This window comes from Rhynchophorus ferrugineus, unplaced genomic scaffold (genome assembly GCF_030347505.1).
Source record: "Rhynchophorus ferrugineus isolate W39M unplaced genomic scaffold, kcgeb_rfMv2 rfM3, whole genome shotgun sequence".
NCBI lineage: Eukaryota > Metazoa > Arthropoda > Insecta > Coleoptera > Curculionidae > Rhynchophorus > Rhynchophorus ferrugineus.
Genome location: NW_027472582.1, coordinates 35,168,509 through 35,194,375, shown reverse-complemented (window position 1 = coordinate 35,194,375; position 25,867 = coordinate 35,168,509). Strand labels below are relative to the sequence as shown.

Here is a 25,867-nt window from a genome sequence, read left to right as displayed (position 1 = left end):
TAAAGGTTTATATAGTCTATTGGCTGAAGTGACCTCTTTGGGTGTTTCAATAGGCCCCGCCTATTTGGTTTAATGCGCCATGTGTCTTTTTTCATCCTAGAGTAAATTTAGTATCGCAAAAAACGGATTAGCCAAAGTTTTTATATCCTAATATGCGATCAAATATGATCAATTCACCATAATTCTGATCAAGTTACCCCGCTCTGCTCTACTAGATATCAAAAATGATTTTAAAAAAGCAAGCAAGCAATTAGATTATTTTCAATGTAACATCAAAACTGAAGAAACTCAAGTAGCGGCGCGGTGAATATAAAGTATATAATTGACATTAACATATAATTGAGAAATAATGTCTGCAAGATAATGGAATATAACATTACAATTGAAAGAAAAATAAAGTACAGAGAAACTACGGAAATTAATAATGATACGATAAAAAACTGATGATTTCTAATGACTATAGGTGATAGATAAATTGTTCGAAAAAAAACAGAGTTTTTACGCCTGGCTATGCGATCTCTTTTATATTATAATAGTATTGGATCGATTGTAAGTGTTGTCTGTATATTCAACGAGTTGCAATATCATATAAATATAAATATAAATTTATCAATATAAATAAAAGCTTTTGTTTTAATTTCCATACATTTCATAACCCAAATAAATGTAAATAATGTTTTTCACTAAGAACGGTTCGATGTAATCAGCTTGAGGTGGCTGTGTTGTATCGTTTGTTTGATTTATTTGTTATTTATTATTCATCCTCTTCTGCCAAATCTTCATAGCAAATTTTATTATCAAAATGAATGTTTATTAAAAACCAAATTTTGGTTGAATAACAACCTTTAACAACGAAGCGTTGTTTTATGTGAATGGTTATGTTAACAAGCACAACTGTCTTATCCGGAACTAGGCGAACCGACACCTGATTCGCAAGTGGAAACTGAAAGTTACTATTTGGTTACTATAAAACAATAATAACCGATCTGTTTTAACCCAAATTGAACGATATGGACATTGATTACAACAAATTCAGAGACCTAGATTACATTGGCTTGGATATGTCTGCCAACTGAAAGGTGAACGAATTCCTACTCACAGGCCTCTATTGCAAAATTGACCTTTTGTGTAGAAGACAGCGAAAAAAAAATAGATCAAGATAATCAAAAACTATCTGAAAAATAGAATACTAACATTGTAATAGGTCAGAATGCGGTCGATCGCCAACTGTGGCGAGTTTTAGTGATTTATTTGATAATATTATTCTTGTTTCATTATTTCACTTAGATTAGAATTGTATTGCCAATAACAATATAAAGTAAAAATTGATGTGACAACATGCGACGTTTTGACATCATACATTTTGATGACGTGGTTCACTGTTTTAATGAATTGAATTGAAAAGTCCTCGGCCTACCAGAGTAAAACATTTTTTTGGCAATTTTTTTTTATTCAACGTAATTCCCTTCAAGAGTGATACACTGATTATAGCGACCCTCCAACTTTTTGACACCGTTTTTGTAGTACGATTTGTCCTTTGCTTCAAAATAGGCCTTAGTTTCGCCGATCGCCTCTTCATTCGATGAAAATTTCTTCCCAGTGAGCATTCTTTTAAGATGATTTTTCCTGAGAACAGGAAATAGTCGCTGTGGGATCTGGAGAATACGGCGGATGAGGAAGCAATTAGAAGCTCAATTCATGGATTTTTGACACGGTGCGTTGTCTTGGTGAAGCAGCACTTTCTTTTTTTTTTCAAGTGCGGCCGATTTTCGGCGATTTCGTCCTTTAAACGGTCCAATAACGCTATGTAATAGTCGCTGTTGATGGCCCTTTCTTTTTCAAGGTAATCAATGAAAATTATTCCATGCGCATACCAAAACACAGACGCCATAACCTTGCCAGATGATCGTTGCGTTTTCCCACGCTTTGGAGCGGGTTCATCGTGTGCAGTCTACTCGGATGACTGTCGATTGAACTTCGGAGTGAAATGATGGAGCCATATTTCATCCATTGTCATATATCGACGCAAAAACTTGGGTTTATTACGCTTGATCATCTTCAAACACTGCTCCGAATCATCAACTTATCGTTGTTTTTGGTCAAAAGTGAGCTCGCGGGGCATTCACTTTGCACATAGCTTTTTTATACCCAAATATTCGTGAATGATATGATTATTTTAATGTTTTCGTCGGTTGGGCGTCCACTGCGTTCACCGTCTTCGGTGCTCATTTCACCACGTTTAAATTTAGCATACCAATCTTTGATGGTTGATTTTCCTGGGGTAGTGTCCAGAAATTCGGCATCAAACCAAGTTTTTACTTCAACTGTATTTTTCCCTTAAAAAAGCAATATTTTTTACACAATAACAAAAGTTACTTCACTCAAAATACTATAATTTACAAACCAATGATTCGACAGCTGTCGAATTTATACACGCATGTTTTGATGGTTGGGACTAACTAAAAAACATATGGATTTAATTCTAGTAGCGCCATCTATATGTCAGGGGGCTTTTCAATTGACCTGTTATATTACGAAATGCTTTATTTATATTAAATTATTCTTTAATTTGAAGATACAGAAGATGAAGATGCGGAACACGTATTTTAGTGTAATGACATTTAAGTGGCGTTGAGTTGGAGCTAACCGTTAAGCTGAGAGATAAACATGGATAAAGATAATCTGGGGAAATTATCAGCTCGCTCGACTGACAACACAAGAGTTCACAGTAATCATCACAGTAAAGAATTTACCTTGTTTCTCAATATTTTGCTCTAATATTGCTTTTCCAACACTTGGGGATATTACTTTAGCATCTTTTTGATAAATAGTTTGCCTCCTATTTCCTTTTAGCATTTCATCAAGTCGTTTTTCTTCTTCTTGTTTAAGAATATGTTTAGCCGCTGAATTTAATTTTTCAATCTGAAAGTAAAAGGTACAGTTTTAAGAGATGTAGGACTGACTGGTTCATTGGGAAGGAAAATTACTGTCTCGCAAACTGACAGAAAAATGCTGATTTCAAAGACAAGGAGGAAAGTACAAATTGTTTCTCTTTGTAGGACAACGCTTACGATGGTGAATAAGTTAAAAGTACATTATATTTCACGTGCTATATGAACCATATATAGTCTGTTTTGATTATTACTAATTTTATTTCAATTTATTACGAATATTTTAATCTTATGAAAATGTCGAAAATTTGATGTAAAATGAAATTTTAATGAAGGATGTGTATTTTTTTCACCGACAATACCATTTGTTACGTTAAAAATTAGATAAACATAATTTGTCATTATAATCGTACTAATCGAATAATACAAATGTTTATAATAAAAAGCCTTCGTAAGTTCATATCAATAAAACAAATTAAAAAATAAATTTAATAGTAAAAATTACAATAATTTTCGAAACAGTGAAATTTACTTTAATTTCAATACTCCCTCATCCTCTCATATCCTCTCATCAATGGAAGCTCTTGTTCATTAAAGAACGTTTTCAACGAAATATTTTTTGGTGTTGATATAATTTATTAGATAATTAACTTATATTAACACATTTTTTTATACCCAGTTCATCCACAAGATACAATAATAATTTGATTTTTTTTCAAATTTGTGGTGATCAATGTATGAAATTCTTTTAAATCTCAAAAATGGAGCGCGATACTCGTTTGGATAGTGAAGAACTGGGTTTATATTATTCTTTAGTTTCTCTTTTGATTTCGGCAACATTGTAATATATCTTGACACGTATTTAAAATGGATGAAATGGCGTCGAGTTTTTACTACAGTTTGAACAACCTAATATTTTATACTGACCTGGTTTGCTTTGGAATTAATTTTTAGTTTTCCTATGTTAGCTTCCTTCTGACTTCTTATTTTCATATTTTTCAGTTCTTCTTTATATAGTTTCTTTATCTCATCATCGTTTTTTCTTTTATTTTCATTCACAGTATTATTTTGAACGTCCAAAACATTCATGTTTTCATTTCCTCCAGTGTCATTCCCTGCTCGCGTCACTGCAAAATGTTAGATTTATTTAACACTTCACAAATATTCAAAACCTACTAACTTTGAGTTTTTTCTTTTTTCTTGACGCCTGTTTGTAGAAATCCTGATTTTTTTAAAACATCTTCTACCTTTTTTATATTATCTGTCAATGTATCAGATCTCAAACGTACTTCAGAGTCATTATCTATGATTTTATTTTTTACTGTTTGTGGTTTATCAATTTTCCTCTCATTAATAATATCCTTTTTAGTTTCACTCCCATGTAGAGATTTTGTTTTTTTGATAAGCTGCTTTCCAATTTCACCAGCTACATCTAATTTAATTTTGGGTGGAAGTTTTTGAGTCACAATTGCTTCTTTTTTTAACCCTTCATACGATTTGATATTATTAGCCGATATTTGTGCTAGAACAGGCCCTTTTACATCTACCATAGGTTCTGTTATAACTTTTTTAGTTTTTGATGCTTTCGTACTTTTTTCAAGTGGTATTTTATTTTTTTCCAGTTTGGTTTCTTCTTCACTCATAAACTTTGTTTCAATTCCTGTTTGTTTTTCGTTGGTGTTTTGTTGACGTTTATTGTTTGTTGCATTTTTTAATGAGGATTTCTTTGATTGGCCTTTATTATCATTTGAACTAGTTCCGTTAAATAATTTTTGAACTTCTTGCATTAATAATTCACCTATTTCTTGTTTGGAATTTTTAGAATCTTCAATATTTTCTACTACTTTCTCAGGCTGCGACTTTTGTGGTGTTTCCACAAGCTCTGTAATTTTTAAATTTGATAAAGCAATCATATTACTTTAATATTCAACAAGAAATATTACTTAACGTACCTTCATTTTTATATATTATGATAAACAATATACAATTTATACATTTTTTAGGTGTGATATTTAATTTTAAATGATTTTTTTAATTAAAGACAACTACTGTTATATTCAGTGCAGTCGTTTTTTGGATTAAAATTTATTTTGTTTTTTTTAAATTTAAGATAGATAATTTAACTCTAATAGATAATATATCGAAACGATACTAACCTTTAGTAATACCTTCTGTAGGAGATTCTACAATTTATGACAAATACCACACCTAATATATAGTATATTATTTGAAACGATAGAAGGAAAAAGTACTTCAGTTTTTTTTTCATCCGCAAATTAATTTTATCTGCACATATATCTAATAATATATTGTATTCATGTTATTGTGTTATCCACCACCAAATGTCAAGTAAATCGTAATTTACAAGAAAAAACAAACAAAAATAGTCATTAAATCAAATCTGATATCCCTATTATAAAATTGATAACATAATTAAAATAATTTAGTAAATTGTTCAAAGCTTCAAGGATCTCTTTTTTATTAAGGTCGTTTATTCTGGGGAGATTCTGTTTCTCTAGTTCTTTTAAACATTGGAATTGGATAGCAAAAATTCTTCACAATAGTATAAAATTATGTTAAGTTAAGGGGATAAATTGTAAAAGGCCGCATTAACAACATAAAGTTGCCTTCTGAATCTGGGTACCACTGAATTAATCCAAATACGCGATAACATTCGCAAAAAAAAAACAATTAAATTGCGATGATTAATGATGCCGATAATGATATAGAAGATGTATAAAATGTGACTTAACAGTAATGTATTAATTTTAAACTACATTTTTTATCAAAACACGGGTTATGCATTATGTTTAAAAAATATTCAGTGTACTGCCTAAAAACCGAAATACTTTTTCTTAAATCCGATATGAACTAAATTATTTAACAAATATTTATACAAAAATTAGAAAAATTAGTGTATCTAAACTATAAGAGTTAAGAGAGTTCATATAAGAGTTAATTCTAAAATATGAATTATTAGAATTATTTAGTAATAGTAACTGAAAATGCATTGGGATATTGAATAAAGTATAGCTGTTCTTCAATTGTTAATTGTTAAGAGTATGCAGACAACAGCAGGAATTGACAAAGAGCGTGTATCTATACCAAGTAATATAAAGAATGGTGAAATTTAATTTTCATTTCATTTTCCAGTAGGACAATTTCTTTGTAGTGCACTTGTACAAATAAAAATACTTATTGCACTATATTATTTAATCGTTCATATTTATCGTTTTGTTCAATATTTTACCATAAAAGTAAATCTATTACGCCTTTCTCGTAGAATTTCTTGTCAAAAATCTGGGGCATACAATTGTTATTATTATGTATTGGGGCGAATTTTTCATCAGTAAAATAATTCAGCGTGAACAGGTGGTAGTCACTTGAGATCGGATTCGGAATATAACGTCCATGATTAAATTACTATTCATAACCAAGCTCCCGCTATTGATATGTGAGGCCTGGTGTTGTCTTGATGAAACATAATTATTTCCATCTCTGCTTCTTTCAAACGTTCCAATTGTTCATAATGCTTGTACGGGTACAAATTGAGATTTTGGCTGTAGGTCTGGACTGACCGACTTCAGGCTTGGCCACCGATGGACAGGGGTATCGCTCTTTGCCCATTGAACTTGAAACTGTTTTCGCTGGATATTGCCGTAAATGATCTTGTTTTAACCAATTAATAACTGCTGCAGAAATGTTCTTCGGGTCGATAATTATAATGGTCGATTTTGTTATGATTTAACAGCAATTCAAACAATGCTTTTTTTGCTACCTTTTTAAATTAGCGAAAAAAAAATTGCGAAACTTAATCAAATTCCCAATACATTGCAAATATGTTAATATCGAAAATTATAATTCAAATTGAGCTAATAGAGAGCTTAATGATAATATAAGAAGACATATGTGTTTTAATATTTAAAAAAAAATATTGGGTTTGGTAAAAAGTTCAAGGCGTTTTTCTCTTCAGACTAAATGCTCGTTGGAAATATGGTCCTTTACGTTACTTTAAAATATAAATATCAAAATCGGTACACGAGTATTTGCCTTTGAAAATAGAGAAAATTCGTGAAAAATTGCGCTGTCTTGAATTTTGCCGCCAAAGTTGAATTTAAGGATTTTTTAAAACTTGATTACAACAAATTTGCATGCGACCAAAGCCTATTTATCAATACCACCGGCGAAATTGTATAATCTGTCATACTGATCGGCCAGTCTGTTTATTTTCTGTGCTACACATTACTATTTCTTCCGATAATTAAATATTTGACCAATTTTCTTTCTATTCTGATATTTTAATAATTTTGTGGAATATGGAATATTGAATATTTTCTATAGAGCCTGACTTCTTAAAGCAGCTATTGAAAATCTCATTAACGAATTTCGATAACAAAAAATACATAAGCGCAACAAGTCTGATGTTTTAATTATGTAACGATTGCCTAAGTTAAATTTTAATGATCATTAAATTTAGGTCTTTTTTAAAATCATATAAAAAGTACAAACCCGTGTTTACAGAAACAAAAAGCTTGCAAAAATGCTGCTCAAAGAGTGTCCTCTTATTTTAGCTATGAAGATAAATTACTGTTTGGTTATCCAATCACCGAATAACTGGTGGAATTCTTATAGTCAAACCAAATAAGCAGTATTGATATTAACTATACATCGTATTCGTATATATCCATTGGTATGGGGAAAAATATTGACCACAAAATAGTTTGGAACAATTTGGACAAAGCTAACTACGAAAATAAATGAACCTGAAAAAGCTTGATAAAAACAACATTGAAATCAAAAACTTAATCAATCAAATCAACCGTGTACATAAAGCCTCAAAAAGAAATAAGGGAGAGTTTTGCCAACTTATTTATTCCTGTTTTCATTTAAAAAAATTGATTCTCAACTCTGCTGCAAACAACAACAGATATTATGGCACGTGATAAAATATACCTGAAATTGAATAACAGGAAAAGCCTTAAGCTACATGATTCTCCACACATTTGTAGCATATAGTTTGATATATTCACCGTTAGGCTAGATATAGCCTGCTCGGACCATTGTTTGTTCCAATCTCAAAAAGACGATTTAGTTTTTTAACCAGAAATAACAAGTTCTTCATTTCCGCACTAAAAAAAACGCCAAGCTCTTTTTCCTATACCCAGTATATGATTTAGGCAATAAAATAATGCTGCTTTTTAATTTTAATTATAATAACGAAGCCAAATTCTTACTTTGGAAGAAAGTGTTCCTCATCTTCAAGAAATGCTTATTGTTAAAATCAGAGAAGATAGGCTTTGCACCGATTGGAATCAGTTTTCGGTTAAATTGCTTCAATTTGTACTCGTCCCGTATTTTTTGGGACGACTCTTTATCGTATATTGTAACAATTTCAGCCTTTAAATTTATACACGTTTTCTTTTGTCGAAATATGTAACCGACATCCGACTCTTCGGGATCGTCGAGATTTGTAATCTTTAAGGTAGAGTTGGTTTGTATCGTACCTTGTTTATTACCAGTAGACATTTCCACGGCTATTTTGGACTCTTCATTGCTTTCCTTCACTTTCCGTTCCTTGTGATTTTCTTCTTCCTTGCTGGGAATTTTTGAGTTCTCGCCATCCTTTTTTGTTGATGAATATTCAGCTTTTTTCAATATCATGATTTCACTCTCGGGAAGTATTTTAAAAATAGCACTTGGATTGGATCGATTCATCAGATTGTTAGTAGTTGTATAAGTCCTTAGTTTCTTCTGTTCAAGTGTGAAACTTCCTCGTCTGCGAATGTCTTTATCATATAACTTCTCATAAGATATTGTTGACATTTCTACAAACATATATCTGATAAGAGAACACGTTAATAAATAAAGTGCTGTATAGATATTGTAGTATTTGTTATATATTAGATTTTAGATAAAAAAAATATTACGGTTCTTAGCAGTAATCTGAAGCAGTGACTTAAATATTATATCAGTTATAGTATTATAACACAGTCAAAATAATCTGTCAATTTGGATCATTTTGATCATTGCATTTTCCATATTCATAACTTTTGTTATTGGATTTGAAAATATCCATTAAAAAATCCATTATATAGAAATAGGCTATTTCTATATAATGGATGAAAAATGGCTACCAAAAAAATCTATGGTGTAGCAAGAGAGCCAACCGCATCGACACCTAAACGGAATATTCATAAAATTGCTCTACGTATGGCGGGATCAGCAAGGCCCAATATATTACGAGCAGTTGATGATGCAGATATCTAGCGGTACCAATTGAACAAATTAAACGATGTATTGTAACAAAAAGACCAGTAACAGCGAGTATCAGTGAAGTCATCCCATTGGTCACACAGTGAAGAATACACATTGGTAACTCGAATTGGTAGTTTTGCTGCACATAGGGTACTCACCAGATATAGCCTTCTGATTATCACTTATTCCAGGTTTCGGAATGCTAAAAAAGTGTGAAAATGATCACTACCAAACCGATATAGTCCTTTTGACGGCATCGCCATAAAATATACCAGAAAAATGTGTTGTAAAAATATTAAACTATACATTAACTTTTTATTGGATGTGGGCAAGGCAAATGGACTTGGCAATGGCAAAGGAAAATGACAGCAATACTGCTGATTTCAAATATTTACCGTTCAACAACTTTTCAACCACTATTCAATAGCATCATAGACATATAACGTATTGGTGCTAGTGATACACATCAAAGATTCAATAAGTATAGATTCATATTTTCTTATCCGAAAGCTTGAAAGATTCTTGCTTGATTCTAATTAGTATTGCTCGTAGTTCGAACTGTATTAATTGGATATATATTCGAAAGAGAAACAGAACCATCAAGAAATTTAAGTCCATTTTTGGTCCTTAATAAAATATGTAATATCACAAAGTATTAAGTATTAATAGGCGCAGATTTCAATTTCTCGAAATTTGAGATTCGTTTCCTACAAATGTGACTATATCTTGAGTAAATGTGACTGAATGTGAATAGTTAATATCGCATTGTCGTAATACCAGTATCAGTACTAATACAAATCGAATTTTATAGAATGTGTCGGTTACACGTTTTGACACATCATACAGCATTCTCTCTTCTTAATTAAGGCAAAATGAGAAGAAAAGTGAAAAAAAAAGAGAAGAAAAAAGCAGTGCTCCGAGTCTTCTATGACGTGCACTGGCTGTTTTATTGGAAGAACCATATATACGTGTTTATGTGAATCAAGATAAAGAGTGCTATATTTTTCCATTCCTTCTCCCTATAGGTTCAAAAGCAATTAAAATGAAATAGGATGAAACATACTTGAAGAAATGCATAGTTTCAAAGTGAAAACAATTGGCTTATAAGACTAAAAATACTATGTATGTACGATTTATCCCTGTGTTAATTAATAAACAGATGTAAATGTTACAAAATACTTTTTTGCTGTGTTAAAAATGTCAAATTTAGTCCCTGAAAAAAGTTTATTAAATGATGTATAAATAAAAGTTCGAATCAAAGCGATGAAATATGATATATACATTTTATAAAAAAGTATACTCGGATTCGTTTATATTGTAAATTAAATAAAGCCATAATTTCAACATCAATATAGATAATAAAATCAATAATTATATTACAGAAAAAGAGAGAAGAACGCAGAAAAGAGTACCCACGTATGTTTACAATATAGTCTTAATTTATATCAATATATATGTGATATAATAGTTCACTTACTAACTGTCGGTATTAATTTGTCTTTCTGATCTTCAAGCAGCTTTTTTTGAGATAACAAATGTGTTTCGTGGACAGGCGGTTTAGAGACACTATCTGCTTTCATTTTAACTTCCGGTTTGGTCTCGTCAGAATAAAGATCCAGTTTTGGAAGAGTGATTTTAACAATTGATTTGGTATGTTGTGGACTTTGGTTGGGAAACTCCTTGGAATTATTTTTTTCTAATAATGAAAATTAGCTAACTAAAGTTTATTGTTTCATTTTAAACAATTCAACATTCATAAATCAAGGCGTGTTCACCCACCACTGCCCCTTCCTTTAAAAATACTTTTCTCTACAAACATGTTAAAAAATTCATGTGTATTTTATTATGCCGCTTTTTGCACTTACAAAAACAAAAACTTGTGAAAAAATACATATATGCAATTACAACTGCAACATCAATTAAAAAAACATACAGAAGGCGTCAAGAAACCGTGAAAACTAGCCACCGACTAAGATTAATTAGAACAATTGATAGGCGAACAGTCCGAATAGACAGAAGTTAGAGAGATAAAACGGGGAAAGAAATCCGAAATAATACCTTCTAAACACACCTTCTAACACCTTTTACAACCTAGTAAAAAAAGTATAAGACATAAAATATACAAGCAAGAAGATAAAATTGCTCTGCCTCCCTCATCAAGGTAAACATTATTGGCAATTTAAATTTCGTTACAGCATCGATAAAGGAAGTAGCCACTAACCAAGTATAATTTAAAGCTCTGTCAAATAATGATATTGGCGTTACTGGTAATGAAATAGATTACAGAAATGTAAAGAAGCATCTCATTGAGATCAATCAAAATAAAAAAATGAGTTTATTAAATTGATTATTTCATTTAATAAACTCGAATTCTACACATATTAATTAATAAGTTATAAGTGGTACAGAGTCGTCATTACAAGATTACCATAAACAACAAATCAAGACGATATTAATAGCAAACTAGAGGTTGCTAACGTAACACCTCTAGCACATTAAATTTGTTGTCAAATGACCAAAATCTTATTAAGATCTGATTTAGTAGTTTTTCGTAGATTTAATATAAACTGAAAACAAAAAAACGATTTTATGACATAATGGTTTGACCTCCGAAATAAAAATATTATCCCCCAATGCAAAAACTGCCAACAGCTTGGACATACTTAAACATTCTGCAGAAAGAAACTTAGATATGTGCAATGTGCTAACAAATATCACACTAATTAATGTAGAAAGCAATGTTATAGCTTAGCAACATATGCATTATGTAATGAAAAAGGACACCCTGTTAATTATAAGATCACTGGAGATTGGACTAAATAAGATTACAGCAGTACGTTTAAGACAAGTTAGCAAAGCTCAAAATTCTGTAAAGCCATCTGCTGTTGAAAATAAATAAAATTTCAAAACATGAGTGTGTCCAATAAATCTAGCGATAAACTAATTGAAACAAAATCACCGGACCAACGAGCTAACCATCGTCGATAATCATGACAATTTCAGTTAGTTAGCAAATAGGTTAGGAATATTAGAAAAATTCGGAATTATCCAAAACAAAGAAAAATAATGAGTAATTCGTTCTTAAGAATTATAACATGGAACGCAAATGGGTTAACTCAATGGGTCCAGATACTAAAACTATTTTTGACAACAAGAAACATAGATATAGCTGTCATATCGGAGACTTATGATTCTAAAAAAAAAATATAAAATACGAACGTGCTCATGAAATTAGTACTGAAAAGAATAGAGCTGGAATATTGGCGCTATATACTATCCACCAAGACACACAACAACAACACAGACACATATTTTCATAATTAGCCCTAAGGTTTATTATTTGAGGGGACTTTAACATGAAACACACCTTTTGAGACTCACGATTAACAACACCTGGAAAAGGAAACACAACAGTTAATATTACAAATTGTAACAATACTATAATTATTATCATTCAGGGCGCGAAACCCACTTACTGGCCAACGGACAATAAAGCGGATGCATCTTATCAAATCAAAAATCGAAAGCTTGTGAGAACATGTGATCAAACTTCAGTATTGTTTACACTGGGAGCAAGAATTATGAAAAATCAAAAAAGCCTAATCTTATTAACTAATTTACAAAGTTTGACAAGTTTAGATTAATAATGCAGTAACAAAATTATTTAAATGTTAGACTCAAAAGTATGGACCATCTTGAGAAACCCGAAATATAATTGACAATATTACAATATTCGGTCAGCTACAAAAGAAGCTACCTCAGCATCAAGAGAGAAATCAACATGTTTTATCTCTCAAAATTAAGGAATTGATAAAAGAACAAATAGAACCTATAACAAATAAAACGGTTTAGATAAAAAGCAGGCAAATACATCGCAAATTATATAAATGTTATCATTTAATAATGATTTATGTAATTATATATTACGGTACCTTTAATATCTTTCGCTTCACATTTAGATGCAGCAAACATTTTCTTACCATTTGCTTGTTTTTCAATACTTTTTTCATTTTTGCTTTTATCAATATTGGTCATATCTTCATTTTGTCGATCTTCTAGATTCGGTAAAACAAATGTTACTATTGTCGGGTTTTCTTCCTTCGATCTTAATCCATCACTTGTTCCTGGTTAAAAAAGGTTTACTAATGTAATATAAATAATAACTAAATAATGCTAATTAAGTTTCTAAGAAATTATATATAGTGATGGAAAGTATATTTTTACGACAATCACAAACGTAAATAGTTGTAAATAGATACCAGGCAACTCAATACATTCAGATTTTAAGTCTCCTTGAGAGCTCTCCTGTTCATATGGCGGAAAATAATGAATTGCTAAGTCTATAATTTCGTTTGCGTCTAGGGTGTAGACAACAGAAAATATTAAATCAATAATTTTGTTTATTTTTTGGTATGAAGTCGATAAATTATTGAAAAATCCATAAAAATTAAATCATACACCTAATGAACAATATGAACATCGATATAAGTATGTAATTGCTATATTAGTTACTTTGTCGTTTTGTCATTTTATTATTCTTCTCTTCATTTTTCTTTTTGCTGTTTACGTAATCACTTCTCTTCGTTGCACCTGAACAATAATTTGCAGCTTCTAGAACAAGAATTTAAAATAAAATTATAAAATAACTAAATAAAAAATATGTATTTAAAAAATGTTATCTTTGATATGTTTAATACGTACGTGGTTTCATTGGAGGACAACTGGTTGGTCTTCCTGTTTTCTCAGCAGTTGAGACTTTTTTCGCTTCTTTTTTCACCGGATTGGTTTCCTTTTTTTCTAATCAACATTAAAAATTATTAACATTTTTTTGTTTATTTATAACCGTGTTATATAAAATAGACTATCTGTTGGATTCTTTTTAATTTTGTTATTACCGGCTTGGTATCCAGAATGGTTAAGGCAATAAGACAAACCTCCTACTGTGATAATTGCGGGTTCGAATCCCGCAATGTTATAGTTGTAACTATGTTTGTAATTATCCAATAGACAAACTGTTAGACGAGCAGATGTATTTTGGAATGGTCTCTTAGTTGTTTCTCTCTAACTTGCCAATCGGTAAATTTAATGTCGAGCATTTTAGCTCGTTCATCCTTTTTTGGTAAAAAGAAGACCAAAATATAGTACCATATTTTTACATTATTATTGCTTTATTCAAATGAATGGGGCATTTTTTACCTAGGGTTTGTCTCTGATGAAGTGTTTGCTTTATTCATATAAGCTAAAGTTAACGCTAATTATCAATTATCATGAATTCACTGAAGGTATATACTTCTCAACCAATAGGCTTCTATTGGTGCAGCAGGACTTTGAATATTCGTCACTAAATCTCGCAACAGTTGGCGATCGCCCTCAGCTGTTCTGGGCTCGGACAATATCAGTCCCCAGTTTATCCATGTTTTTTCACCCAAAAGGTCGTTTTTGCAGAAGTCTATGGAGAAATTGTTCATCCTCCATTCGATGACTAAACCATTACAATCTGCGTCTCTCAATTTGTTCCTCAACCGTGTTCTGTTTGTCACATCTTAAGGAGATGATTTAATTTATTATAGGACTTCGGAAAGTTGAAAAGCAGTAGTAAAACGATATCTCTTTGGCAAACGACAACCAGACCTCAAATGGATTTAAAAAATAATTTCGCATTCGCATACAGCTAATGAAACCATCGTTAGACGCATGAAGGAATTTTAAAAGAGCACGTTCAGCTTTTAAAGCTTCCCAGAATGAGAGGAAAATGCATCCAGTCAAAAACAGAGCGAAAATCAACAAAAAAAAAATCATACGCTTTCTACATCTAACACTTTCCTCCTACAGTTGGTGTAGCGTGAACATCTTATCTACATACAAATCTAATAGCAAAATTAAGAATTTTAATTAAAAAACTAAGAATATTAAATTGCTTCATCTATATGTAGTGAAGACTAACAGCAACTAAAAAGGTTTCAGGTTTTTGAAATGTGGTTTATAGAAATATACACTGCTCGAAAATTATTAAACGTAATGAGTCATCATCATCATCAACTAATAATTCGCACTCTCTGGATTCACTGATCGGTCACAACAATTCTGTGATCTTAATCCATGTTTATTAACCAGTTTTATTCATTTCTGCCACTTTTGTTGGATCGTCATCAGGAAATTCAGTTTTTGATGTGTCAATCTCTGACGGAGTTGGTAAATCTTGTAGGGATCATGATTGTAGAGCTGCATGACGAACTCCCTCCATCGTTCGATACACTCATCGTATCTCAAGTATTTAAATAACTTCTAGAGAAAAAATATTTCACTATGAGATTTCAGAAATAGCAGCTAACAAACACAAAATCGAACAAAAATCAGACATAGAAATGTTTCCACGAAGTTTTACAATAATTTCACTTTTCGGATAAGTATTACCAATACTGTGATTAATCCCTACATATAATTTGATAGCAATGGTAACATATCAATTAGTAGGGCTCCTTTCAATCTACAGTAAACCATCACTATTTCAGTCACTGTTTCAATATTCTTTCCAATTTGTTATATCTAATCATTTGGTCTATCTATCAGAACATATGAATTTGTGAAATCCAAAATTCGACATTTCTAATTATGAAATATCTAAGATGTATCCTCAAAAGTTTTGTATTCACTAATTATAAGTCCACAAATAGTCCATTTATATAAAGAATAAGTAAAATTACTTGGAGTTAATACGGATTCTGATCCATTTTCACTAGTCTGTTTATTTTCAGAGTCAATTTTTTCCGACTCCTTGGCGTTACAGCTCGGTGTTTTCTCATCAAAAGAATCTTTTAAAGTCGGAAGATCAACTTTAATAATTCGAGGAGAGTCTTGATATTTGTCTTCAGCCTTTACAGAATTCTTGGCATCTCGTGTAGGTTCTTGATGTTCTATAAAAAAAAAAAGAATATAAATATTGGTACTATAACAATTTCAGTTTTAGCCTTAATTCATAGTGATTGCATTGAAAGTTGAATTGTCTTTACGATGATTGTCAAAAAGAAAAGTGGCTATCCTTATGGTAGTAATATGGTCGATTAGGTACAGTGAAAATAAAGCATATTTTGAAAAATAGTCGTTGAAGTGAATTAAAAAAAAATGTGTAATTTATCTAATTGGTTGCGACACTAGTTGTTTCTGGTTGCAATTCATATCTATTAGTAAATATTTGTTGATATAAGACTTCTTCAATTGAATGTTCTTAATTTTAATTGTTATAATTATAATTATTTAAATTTAGATTAAATATAGATATTCACTATGTATTAAACTTTAAATAACATTTTGTAATAAGGACGTACGTACGAAAAAGTATGTGATAATAACTTATAAATAATTAACAAAAGTAGTAATATTTTTTCAATTCTTACTTTTATCAATGAAGGATTATTGAAGAAATATTTTTATTTTAAATATATAAATATACTTCCTTATTTAGAGAGCATTTTAATTAAATAGTTTCATATTGGTTAGTTTTCACTTACTGTTATTTTTAGTTACTTTTTCATCTGTTCCTGAAGTTAAACTAGATGTCCATCCTGGCATTCCTTTAAAAATATAATATGATTTAATATCTTTGTATATATTTTTAACTATATATATACCTGATTTTGAAACTGCTTGGCTGCTAAGTGGTCTTCCCTTTATTTTGGTTTTATCTTCAGGAATGTTATCCATTTTTTGTTCATTTAAATTATTTTCTACAAATTTTGATAAAATGGGAGCTAATAAAATGATTGTAATTTATGAAAATTCAATTAATACTATCAACGATGTCTATTAGAGAAAATGCAAAGTATCAATGTAAACAACTATTTAGCAACATAAACAAATTGTTAATTCGATGGTTTTGACTTTTCTCTAAATAAACTAACCGTTTTCCATTCAGTATTATTAGTAGTTATTTAGTCTATACAAACTCTATATGCAATAATTAAAACATGAAAGTATGATGGAAATATTGATACAATGGAAATAAAATGGAAAATGAAAATGATGAACACATAATAGAAGAAATACTATGAGAAAAAATATTTTAACGTAATTTCGTTTCGTTTTAATTTTTTAGGTATAAAGTGACTGATATTCACAATATTGCAGTATGATAGTATGAACTATCAAACGGACGAGGCAAGGTCTGGGCTATATGGTCGATGCTCAAAACTTTCCGACCCCTTTCCTATTGATCAATTCGGTCCGTTTTTTAATCACCTGTTTCATTTACATTAGCAATTGACAGCAGAGAGTCGAATTAGTGGTTTGTTCAGGGTCAGGCAGCTCATGATGAACAGTTTCTTTCTAATCCCACCAAACACTTGGAATAAATTCTTGGCATTCTTCCGACGTCACTCGCTATGTTTTCTTACATTACATTACATTGTAGTTCGTGATTCGTAAAACACTTCAATTGTATAACGTTTCATGAGCGACAGTAACCACGATAATAGCAGCATTCATTAAACATGGTAAAACATCATCGGCGAAGATCGATGAAACCCAAAATTTAAAGAAGAAATTGACGAACATTTAAAAGGATTGTAACCAGACAAATTAAAACTATTACAGCAAAAGTCGCATTTTTGCTAATACGCAAAAGTCGCACGCAAACCCAATATTTGTGGAAGGGATGCTATTATGCATGGAACTCAACGCTAAGCTGCGAAAGATGTAGTACAACGATCATAAAAGCCGGATACTTGATGATTGGAAGTATGCGGTATGGTCCGATGAATCATCGTTTACATTATTTCCTACAAATATTAAGGTTTATGTATGAAAGCCCCCAAAAAGCCTATGATCCGGGTATTCTGCTTCCTAAAGTCAAGCAAGCAAGGTTCTATTATGATTTGGACGGCAAAGTCGTGATAATAAATTAGTCTTTCGATTAACATCACTGGTCGGATTACTGCCAATGAATACGTTCATACAATGATTAGCATATTACAGCTAAACACTTCCATATTCCAAGATGATAATGCGCATAAATAAATAATAATAAACATATTATAAATAATACATAGCCAAAATTGATTAAAAATGCTGGTTTTGATGAGCATCATAATATCATTTCCAACATCATTGAAGCAACTGGCGGATATTTTGTTAATGTCGTGTATATATATATATATATATAATATGATTTCTTTAGTTAGAAGCCATTTTTATTTTTATGCAAACTTGGTATTCATTTTAATTTAATACAGGACTTTAATATTATTTAATTTAGACTTACTATTATTTTTAGTTACTTTGTCTTCTGCTGCATTTCGTGAGTTTAAACTAGTTGCCCAGCCTGGCGTAAAAATATATGTCTTAAAATTATTTTTACATATACTTATAATTGTAGTTATACCTGATTTTACTGCTGCTTGACTGCTAATAGGTATTCCTTTTATTTTAGTTTTATCTTCATGCATGTTGTTTAGTTTTTGTTCATTATGAGTATTTTCACCAAATCCTGATAAATATGTTTATAAATTAAAAACGGATCTAACGATTGTAATTTATGAAAATTTAAGTTTTACTATTTATATTAATCTTTATTATTTCTAATATATTAGCTACAGTTAGTGCAGCGAGGCAGATGCTTATCATAAAACATTCAAAATTGAAATCAAAATGGTGTATGGTCACATGTTATATGAAAATGTTTATATAAATTATTTTATGTTACTTTGTTCAGTAGGTTTGGCGAAATGAAAAACAAATGAAGAAATTGAATTATTATTGTAAGATAGATTTAATTTTTCATCAAGAAATAAAATACAAGATTCATTAAGGGGGTATACTAGTTTAGAAATTTAAAAGAATAGAATTTTCATATTTTTGAAACTTAACACTTGTACATGCCCATAAAAAGAGTTTTCAAAATTTAAATTATTTTCGAAAATACAGTTGTTTTAGTGACGTGGCGTCTAAAAAGGAAACTTTAAAAGCATTTTCTCGAAATTACTTTATTCAAGACAGTTGATATGATATTTTGTTCTATTGAATTTTTTAAAATATTCTTTGAAAAATGTAAAAATTAGTTTATTGATTAAAATCAGTATATTGATTATACTTGATGATAGTAGAGGGTTGAATTAATGGTTTGACTAAGTTTAAGCATCTCACGATTGAGTACCTTTTTGGCAATAGCAATTTTTTGGCTTCGGCAGCTATTCATAAATAGAAAGGTTAATCTAATTTTGATAGTCGATCTTTTATTCCATGATGATGACACGAGATCAAAAATGTCGTTCTACCTTGGTATTTTTAAGAATTTCATCGATTAGCCATTCCGAGGCTGATATTTAATATCTAACCACGCAGTATAAACACCACACAATTTTCAATGAAACTATGCTGCATTTTTCCATTTTTTAAAGTAAAAAACTAAATTTGACGGAAGTTGAGATTTCTGAAGATCGTTCAGAAATCACCACTTTCAAAGCGCAATAATCATTGACTGAGTAATACTAAAGATATGCTACTTAAAACCATCTATTAGGAAATACCGATATTACTTTTCATCTAACTGATAACATATGTTAAAAAATATATAAAGATCCTATTGAAACAAATGTCAAATTTTGAAGTACAATATTACTTAACAAAAGTAGTATCATTTTGTGTCATTTATTACTTTAATCAATTATTGAATATTAAATAAATATTTTTATTTTGACATATAAATATACTGATATTCTAAGTTAGAACGCCTTTTAGTTTGTATACATACTTTTTAAATTTTATTTTAATTAAGCAGTTTAATATAGTTTAGCGTTCACTTACTATTATTTTGGTTTTCTTTTTCTTTTGTTGTACTTCGTGAGTTTACACTAGATGCTCTTCCCTGAATCCCTTTGAAAATGAATAGGTTTAATATATTTTTATATACTGATAATTTTATACTTATACCTGACTTTATTGCTGCTTGACTGCTAATTGGCCTTTCCTTTATTTTGATTTTATCTTCATTAATGTTGACTATTTTTTGTTCAGTAGAAGTTCTTTCACCAAATTCTGATAAAATGTGTTTGAGATAACAACATTAATTCTTGTATTTTATGAAAATTAATTTTTGACTATTTATATTTTATTATCATTACTAATATTGTAGTATTAAGGCTGGCATGCATGTATTCTGATCATTTTTTCAACTTAAAAAGACATTTATTCTGTAAATAGTTGCAATATCTATTCATAAAAATAGTTTCCATAATTGCATAATTCCATAATTTTCTACAACTTTTTCCAATCTTTCTAGTGATATGAGGATACCGTAACGAAAGAACGATATTGGTTTTGAAGCAATTTAATCTATCGATACATTTATCCTTAGCATATCGAACTCTGTGCCAGTCAAATCACGCTGAACAAATAGTGATCAGAAGACACTATATCTGGTCAATAAGCTGAGTGCGGCAGAGCTTCTAATTAATAAATATATTCATAATAATAGAATATAGTAAATTCGCATTTTCACCAATAGATATTGCTGATCAGAATACTTGTAAGCTTCTAATAACAGCTTTAATATTATGAAAAACGATTACTTAATTTAAAATATGTTTTTCCATAATATAATATTTCGATAATAAAAGTTAGAAGAACGTTGGACAAGTTGAAAAATGGTTGGCATTGAAAAATTAAACATATATATACTAAATGTCTCTTTAGCAACTATACCTTTTTTAGTAACTGCTGAAAAGGGTCTATTAATATTTTCCTTTTTATAATTGCTACTAACAGTTTTCTTAATTTCTTTGTCTTCTTTTTGGTTTAGTTTAACAGAAGACTGATTTCCTTTTAATGATTGCTTAAGCAAACATCTTGATTGGATATTTAGCTTTTCTACTTGGTCTGTCGATAAAGGTGTAGACTGTTTCATTATTATTTTCTGATTAATTGAATTATTTTTTATGTCTGAAGTCTCAATAGATATTTTTTGGTTATTCAATATATTGTTATTTTTGTTCTTCTCTTCAGATATATTCGTATTTGTCATTTTCCTAATGTCAGATTTTTGTTGTCTCGCGGGAAATGCTTTTAGTGCATTTTTGGATACATAACCTGATGGAGACATTCCATTTATTTTCACAATTTTGGGAATGCCCTGGTTTCGTGTGTAATCCTCTAAATTAGTTTTAGTTATTTTATTTGCTAGAAATATATTATAGTTAATTTAATATTGGTAGATTGAGAGTTTTAATTAATGATAATTTACCTACGACTACTTCATTTTCACGTATCTTTCTAGCATCTATATTTTCCTCAACTTTCTCTACAGTTTTTGCAACATTTTTATTATTTTGACTTCTTGATATGTTCTCAGGTAGTTGTGAATCGACATTTCTTATCTTCGGAGGTAAAACTATATCTTTTTTTCCTTTCGGTTTATCTTTCTTTTCTTTGTCAGACCCTGTATAACAGATTATTAAAATTAAAATTTTCAAAATGTAAAGGTACATAATAAATCGAAATTTATAATTTAAAGCATACTTGGAGGAGCTTGAGGTGGAGGTGCTCTAATTTTATTTCCTAAATTAATATCAGAATTGTTTTCCTTCAGATTCTGTGGTTCTGAACTTGAAGTTTCTCTTATTCTAGTTAGAATAATTGATCCCTTGACACCATCCTTTTCTTTATTCCTTAAATCGGCCATTTCAGGGCGTATTACTTCTTTTTGTTTAAGATCGTTTCCAGTTTGGTATACGTATTTCAAGGAACCATCTACATAATAATATTTTTTTTATACAAATATTTTTAGTTAATATACTTAAGTTGTTTGTATAAATAACAATTAATAACATGAATTGATGTTTTGAAGGGTTTAAAACAATAAAAACCTTTATTTTACTTTAAGACCAAATCCTAATTAAATTAATGCATCCCAATTAAAGACATTTCGAATTAATTTAAAATATATTTCATTTCAAACTACACGAATCGCTTATGTCTAGACGTATTTACCTGATGACACAACCAATGTAATTCCTGTTGATGGCTGTTTTCTTTTGATTTCAGACAGGTTAACGTTGGATTGGCAATCGTGAAAAACTATCTTATCTAGACTTTAGATTCTAGGCACAAGGATCACACTTTAGGGCGTAAGCAAAGGCAAACTCATGTTGCTGTAAACTAACATAGCTTACTGGACTTTCGATAGAAGCTTGCAGTTCAAGGTGAATTGCCACTAACGACGGACTAAAATAGTTCAGTTTTTGATCTGTAAACTATTGGAATTCGGAGTCAACAAAACTTCCATACAGGGATACCTCGAACGTCTTGGTAGAAACATCTTTTAGAAGATTAATAAAGATAAAATGGCGAAGAAGATACCTGCAGTTCAGACGGAACCACGACCATGTCCAACTCCATCCCAATGTGTTTCTTTAGGAGGAAGATGTTATATCGCGCGACTGTTACGTCACTGACTACGGACAACAGTCAAATTTTTACTTGTGCGTAATATATCGCACAACTTATATCGTCGTTCAAGAAGTAATCCCTTCCTTTCTTAAAATGAGACAGTATTTTGAATTAAATTAATTATTTCTGCGTTTCAAACCCTTTCTCAATTCATGACTATTATTTAATATTTCTAAACGTACTCGGTGGTCCTTGTTGTGGAGAAACTCTAATTTTGTTTGCAACATTAATTTCAGGTTTATTTTCTGTGACGTTATTTGCAGGATCTGGTTTTGTATTTTGTAATTGTAGGTTTGCATTAGCAGCTTTAGGTTCTTCCAAACTTGGCGTTTTTGGATCAATTTTTAAACTACCAATTTTAGTTTTGCATTCCTTCTTTTCAGGATTATGTTCTTTGTTATGCATAAATGTCAATGAAGCACCTGTATAAAAATATATAATATTTAAGTATTTCTTTTTTATATACTTAAAATAGTGACTAAAAAAATTCTATCAATAATGTTAAAACTTAATGCACATTTGTAAACTGTATTTTTGTTGAAGTGAATTAGAAATTCTATTTCTATTTGTTATATCTATCAATTATTATTTTGTTATAGACTTAGTTAAAAGACATTCTCATTCTCTAAAAGAGCAATATTGACTTATCACAGATGTTGGATATTTTAATTATTTTAAGTTGTAATAGACTTCTTTACAGATTTTTGACTTGTTGCTCTTTATTCTGTAGCCGATAAAAATGTTTCGACTATTCAACCGATCTACATGATTGTGTATGCACGTTTGTTCTGTAAATACCAATATACCAAAATTCAGCATTATCTTAGGAATAAAACATGTTGTTGATAAGATGATTCGGATAGTGTGGATAACCTTTGTTATTATTGTTTAAAAGATTCTCTAGAGTGAAACTACATTATTTTTTATCAACTACTATAATGTTTGGTTTGTTACAGTTGGCCAGCATTTAATTCTTGTCTTTATCAAAGTGATTATATTGTGAAGAATATTTTGATTGTGGTAGTCTGGTATATATTGGGATGATATTATGAACGTAAAAATGGAAAAGCAACAAGCTGTTGGGTTGGAAATTGCATCGTTGTGTAAAAATGGCTCTGAAGAAACTTATATTTTTTATTTAAACATTAAATACAAACTTACTTGATGCTTGCAGTGGATGATTCTTGGTTTTATTTTCAAGAGTCGCATCGGTTTTGCTCTTGTCCCCTTTTTGTATTTCTAGATTTTCATTCAGTTTTTTCCCTTTGAAGTCAGTCTTTTTTGTTTTCTTTGAATAACCAACTTGTATTGCAGATTTAGGTCTTTCCTTCTTCTCTGTTTGAATCGTAACATTCAAAGGAACGACTATAAAGTAATTAGTATTTTTTAACGTAATAATTGTATACTTAATTAATTATATTATTTTAAAATATTCGTCGTTAATAGAAAATGTCAGCACTGGTTAAATATTACATAATTAATTATAACTGTATTTAATAAACAGTATTATATATAAGGTAATAATGCTTTATATTGTATTAATCTTTATACATTAAATAATAAATTTAAGTCTTTTCAGATTTTTAAAATAAATATTTTCATAGAAACGAACAGGCGGAAAATTTTAGTAATATTGTCTATTTTATTCTTTGAATTTTGACCATTTTCAGGTAATATACGATAATTGTGACAAGAGAAACTTACAGATTTCGAAAAGATAAAATAATTAACATATTTACAGATATCCCAGAACAAATGATAATCGAGTGAAGCCTGCGACTTTTGGGATTTTCGTCAAATATATATTTTTCATCTTCTCTCTTTATTATTTGCATAAGGTTCTTTCTTTTTCACACATCGACCTAGATTGTGTTTAAACACGTGTTGGACGGACTATCCAATTTTAAAATTTTTAGAGGATTTCATAGTTTTTATTCTTTAGTACAGTTCACTATACAAGATCAAAAGGTTTGGTTCCCTTGAGTCTGCACCTTAGTTCAGTGTTACCGATGAGTTGCAACACTTCGGTGTTAACACGGGAGTGGAGTTATGTCTACTTGTGAATCTCTTAATTTCCTATGTATGCATAATTTCGATTTTTTCTAAATAACGAATTCCTTGTTTTGTACTGTAACTCGAATTATTTTTGATATGTTTTTCCAAGGAAGTTTTGAATCAAGATTCATACCAAGGTACTTAGCATTATTACTGTATAGGATAATAGTATTATTCATATTTACTGATATGTGAACAGTTTGATTGTAAATGAATTCAATATGCACTGATTTACTCTCATTGACTTGTATTCTCCATGTCTGGATCCACTTATTTATATAATTTGCTTGCATTCTGTTTCTGGCTGCTTCTTCATTATTATCTATAATAGCAATTATCGCAGTGTCATGAACAACTCTAGTAATTTTATAACTTTTGAGACTTCTTGGTGGTGTAAAAAGTTTAATCAGAATTTTTACATTCGCTGATAGAGTTTTATTTGGTTTAAAAGCTTATTCTAACTGACCGGCGAATGTTTTTTTGTTGATTTTAAAAAATATATCGGTATTTTTCCAGTAATCACTTTCAACATTCCTATTCTCTGTACTGTATAGCACATTATAGTACTTATATACTTCCTTATAATACAGGCTATCTACCCATGGTTCAATTCCATTTGCTCGATTATCCACAATCTCCACAATTCACATGGTTGAATATGGTTGGTATGAATCCACTAATCATTCATATAATAAAAAAATGTTTATCACTTTTAAATCCTCTAAACTATTTCATACGTTAAAATCGTGACATAATAAACAGTGGCAATTTTAGTTCAAATCTTTTGAAGTTAAAGTTACATCAAAGTTAACAAAGGCCGAATCATATCAGAACAAGCTATATAAACTAATATAAGTGTATGAATGTTGCATAATTGTTATGCATATATACGTGCAACAAATATAGGCTACCAACTACTCACTATCATTTTTCGAAATTTCACTCGATTTAACTTCTTCTTTTACTACTGCTTTATTTATTGTTTGCATTTTATTAGACACTACGATATCAAATTCATCATCTGGATCTTTTCGTTTTTCAATAACAGCATTCTTTACACTCTCTTTGACTAAATTACCATTCATTTTTAGATCACTCTTATGTTTCACTTCAGGATTTGGAACTATATCAGTTTGTAAAGGTTTCGTTTCCAAATGCATATTTTTCTCTTCCTTTGGATTGTTACAATTGTTTTCAATCAATAAATCTGAAATTACTACATGTAATTA

The 25,867-nt window shown here is 30.0% G+C and overlaps 1 protein-coding gene across 2 annotated transcripts in view; it reads right to left on the bottom strand.

Moving 5' to 3' along the window:
- Window positions 1–25,867, bottom strand: part of LOC143193873 (uncharacterized) — a 50,013-nt gene that overhangs the window by 5,272 nt on the left and 18,874 nt on the right. For both annotated transcript variants that reach the window (XM_076400302.1, XM_076400303.1), the window contains exons 14-34: window positions 25,561–25,845; window positions 23,745–23,948; window positions 22,766–23,005; window positions 21,654–21,884; window positions 21,379–21,573; window positions 20,841–21,314; window positions 20,070–20,174; window positions 19,944–20,012; window positions 18,523–18,627; window positions 18,403–18,462; window positions 16,775–16,870; window positions 16,655–16,717; window positions 15,851–16,060; window positions 13,848–13,943; window positions 13,659–13,757; window positions 13,079–13,270; window positions 10,624–10,842; window positions 8,126–8,716; window positions 4,072–4,773; window positions 3,819–4,018; window positions 2,754–2,922 (exon numbers count right to left, since the gene is read on the bottom strand). In XM_076400302.1, the coding sequence (XP_076256417.1) occupies window positions 2,754–2,922; window positions 3,819–4,018; window positions 4,072–4,773; window positions 8,126–8,716; window positions 10,624–10,842; window positions 13,079–13,270; window positions 13,659–13,757; window positions 13,848–13,943; window positions 15,851–16,060; window positions 16,655–16,717; window positions 16,775–16,870; window positions 18,403–18,462; window positions 18,523–18,627; window positions 19,944–20,012; window positions 20,070–20,174; window positions 20,841–21,314; window positions 21,379–21,573; window positions 21,654–21,884; window positions 22,766–23,005; window positions 23,745–23,948; window positions 25,561–25,845 (4,605 nt within the window). The remainder of the gene's footprint in view (window positions 1–2,753; window positions 2,923–3,818; window positions 4,019–4,071; window positions 4,774–8,125; window positions 8,717–10,623; window positions 10,843–13,078; window positions 13,271–13,658; window positions 13,758–13,847; window positions 13,944–15,850; window positions 16,061–16,654; window positions 16,718–16,774; window positions 16,871–18,402; window positions 18,463–18,522; window positions 18,628–19,943; window positions 20,013–20,069; window positions 20,175–20,840; window positions 21,315–21,378; window positions 21,574–21,653; window positions 21,885–22,765; window positions 23,006–23,744; window positions 23,949–25,560; window positions 25,846–25,867) is intronic.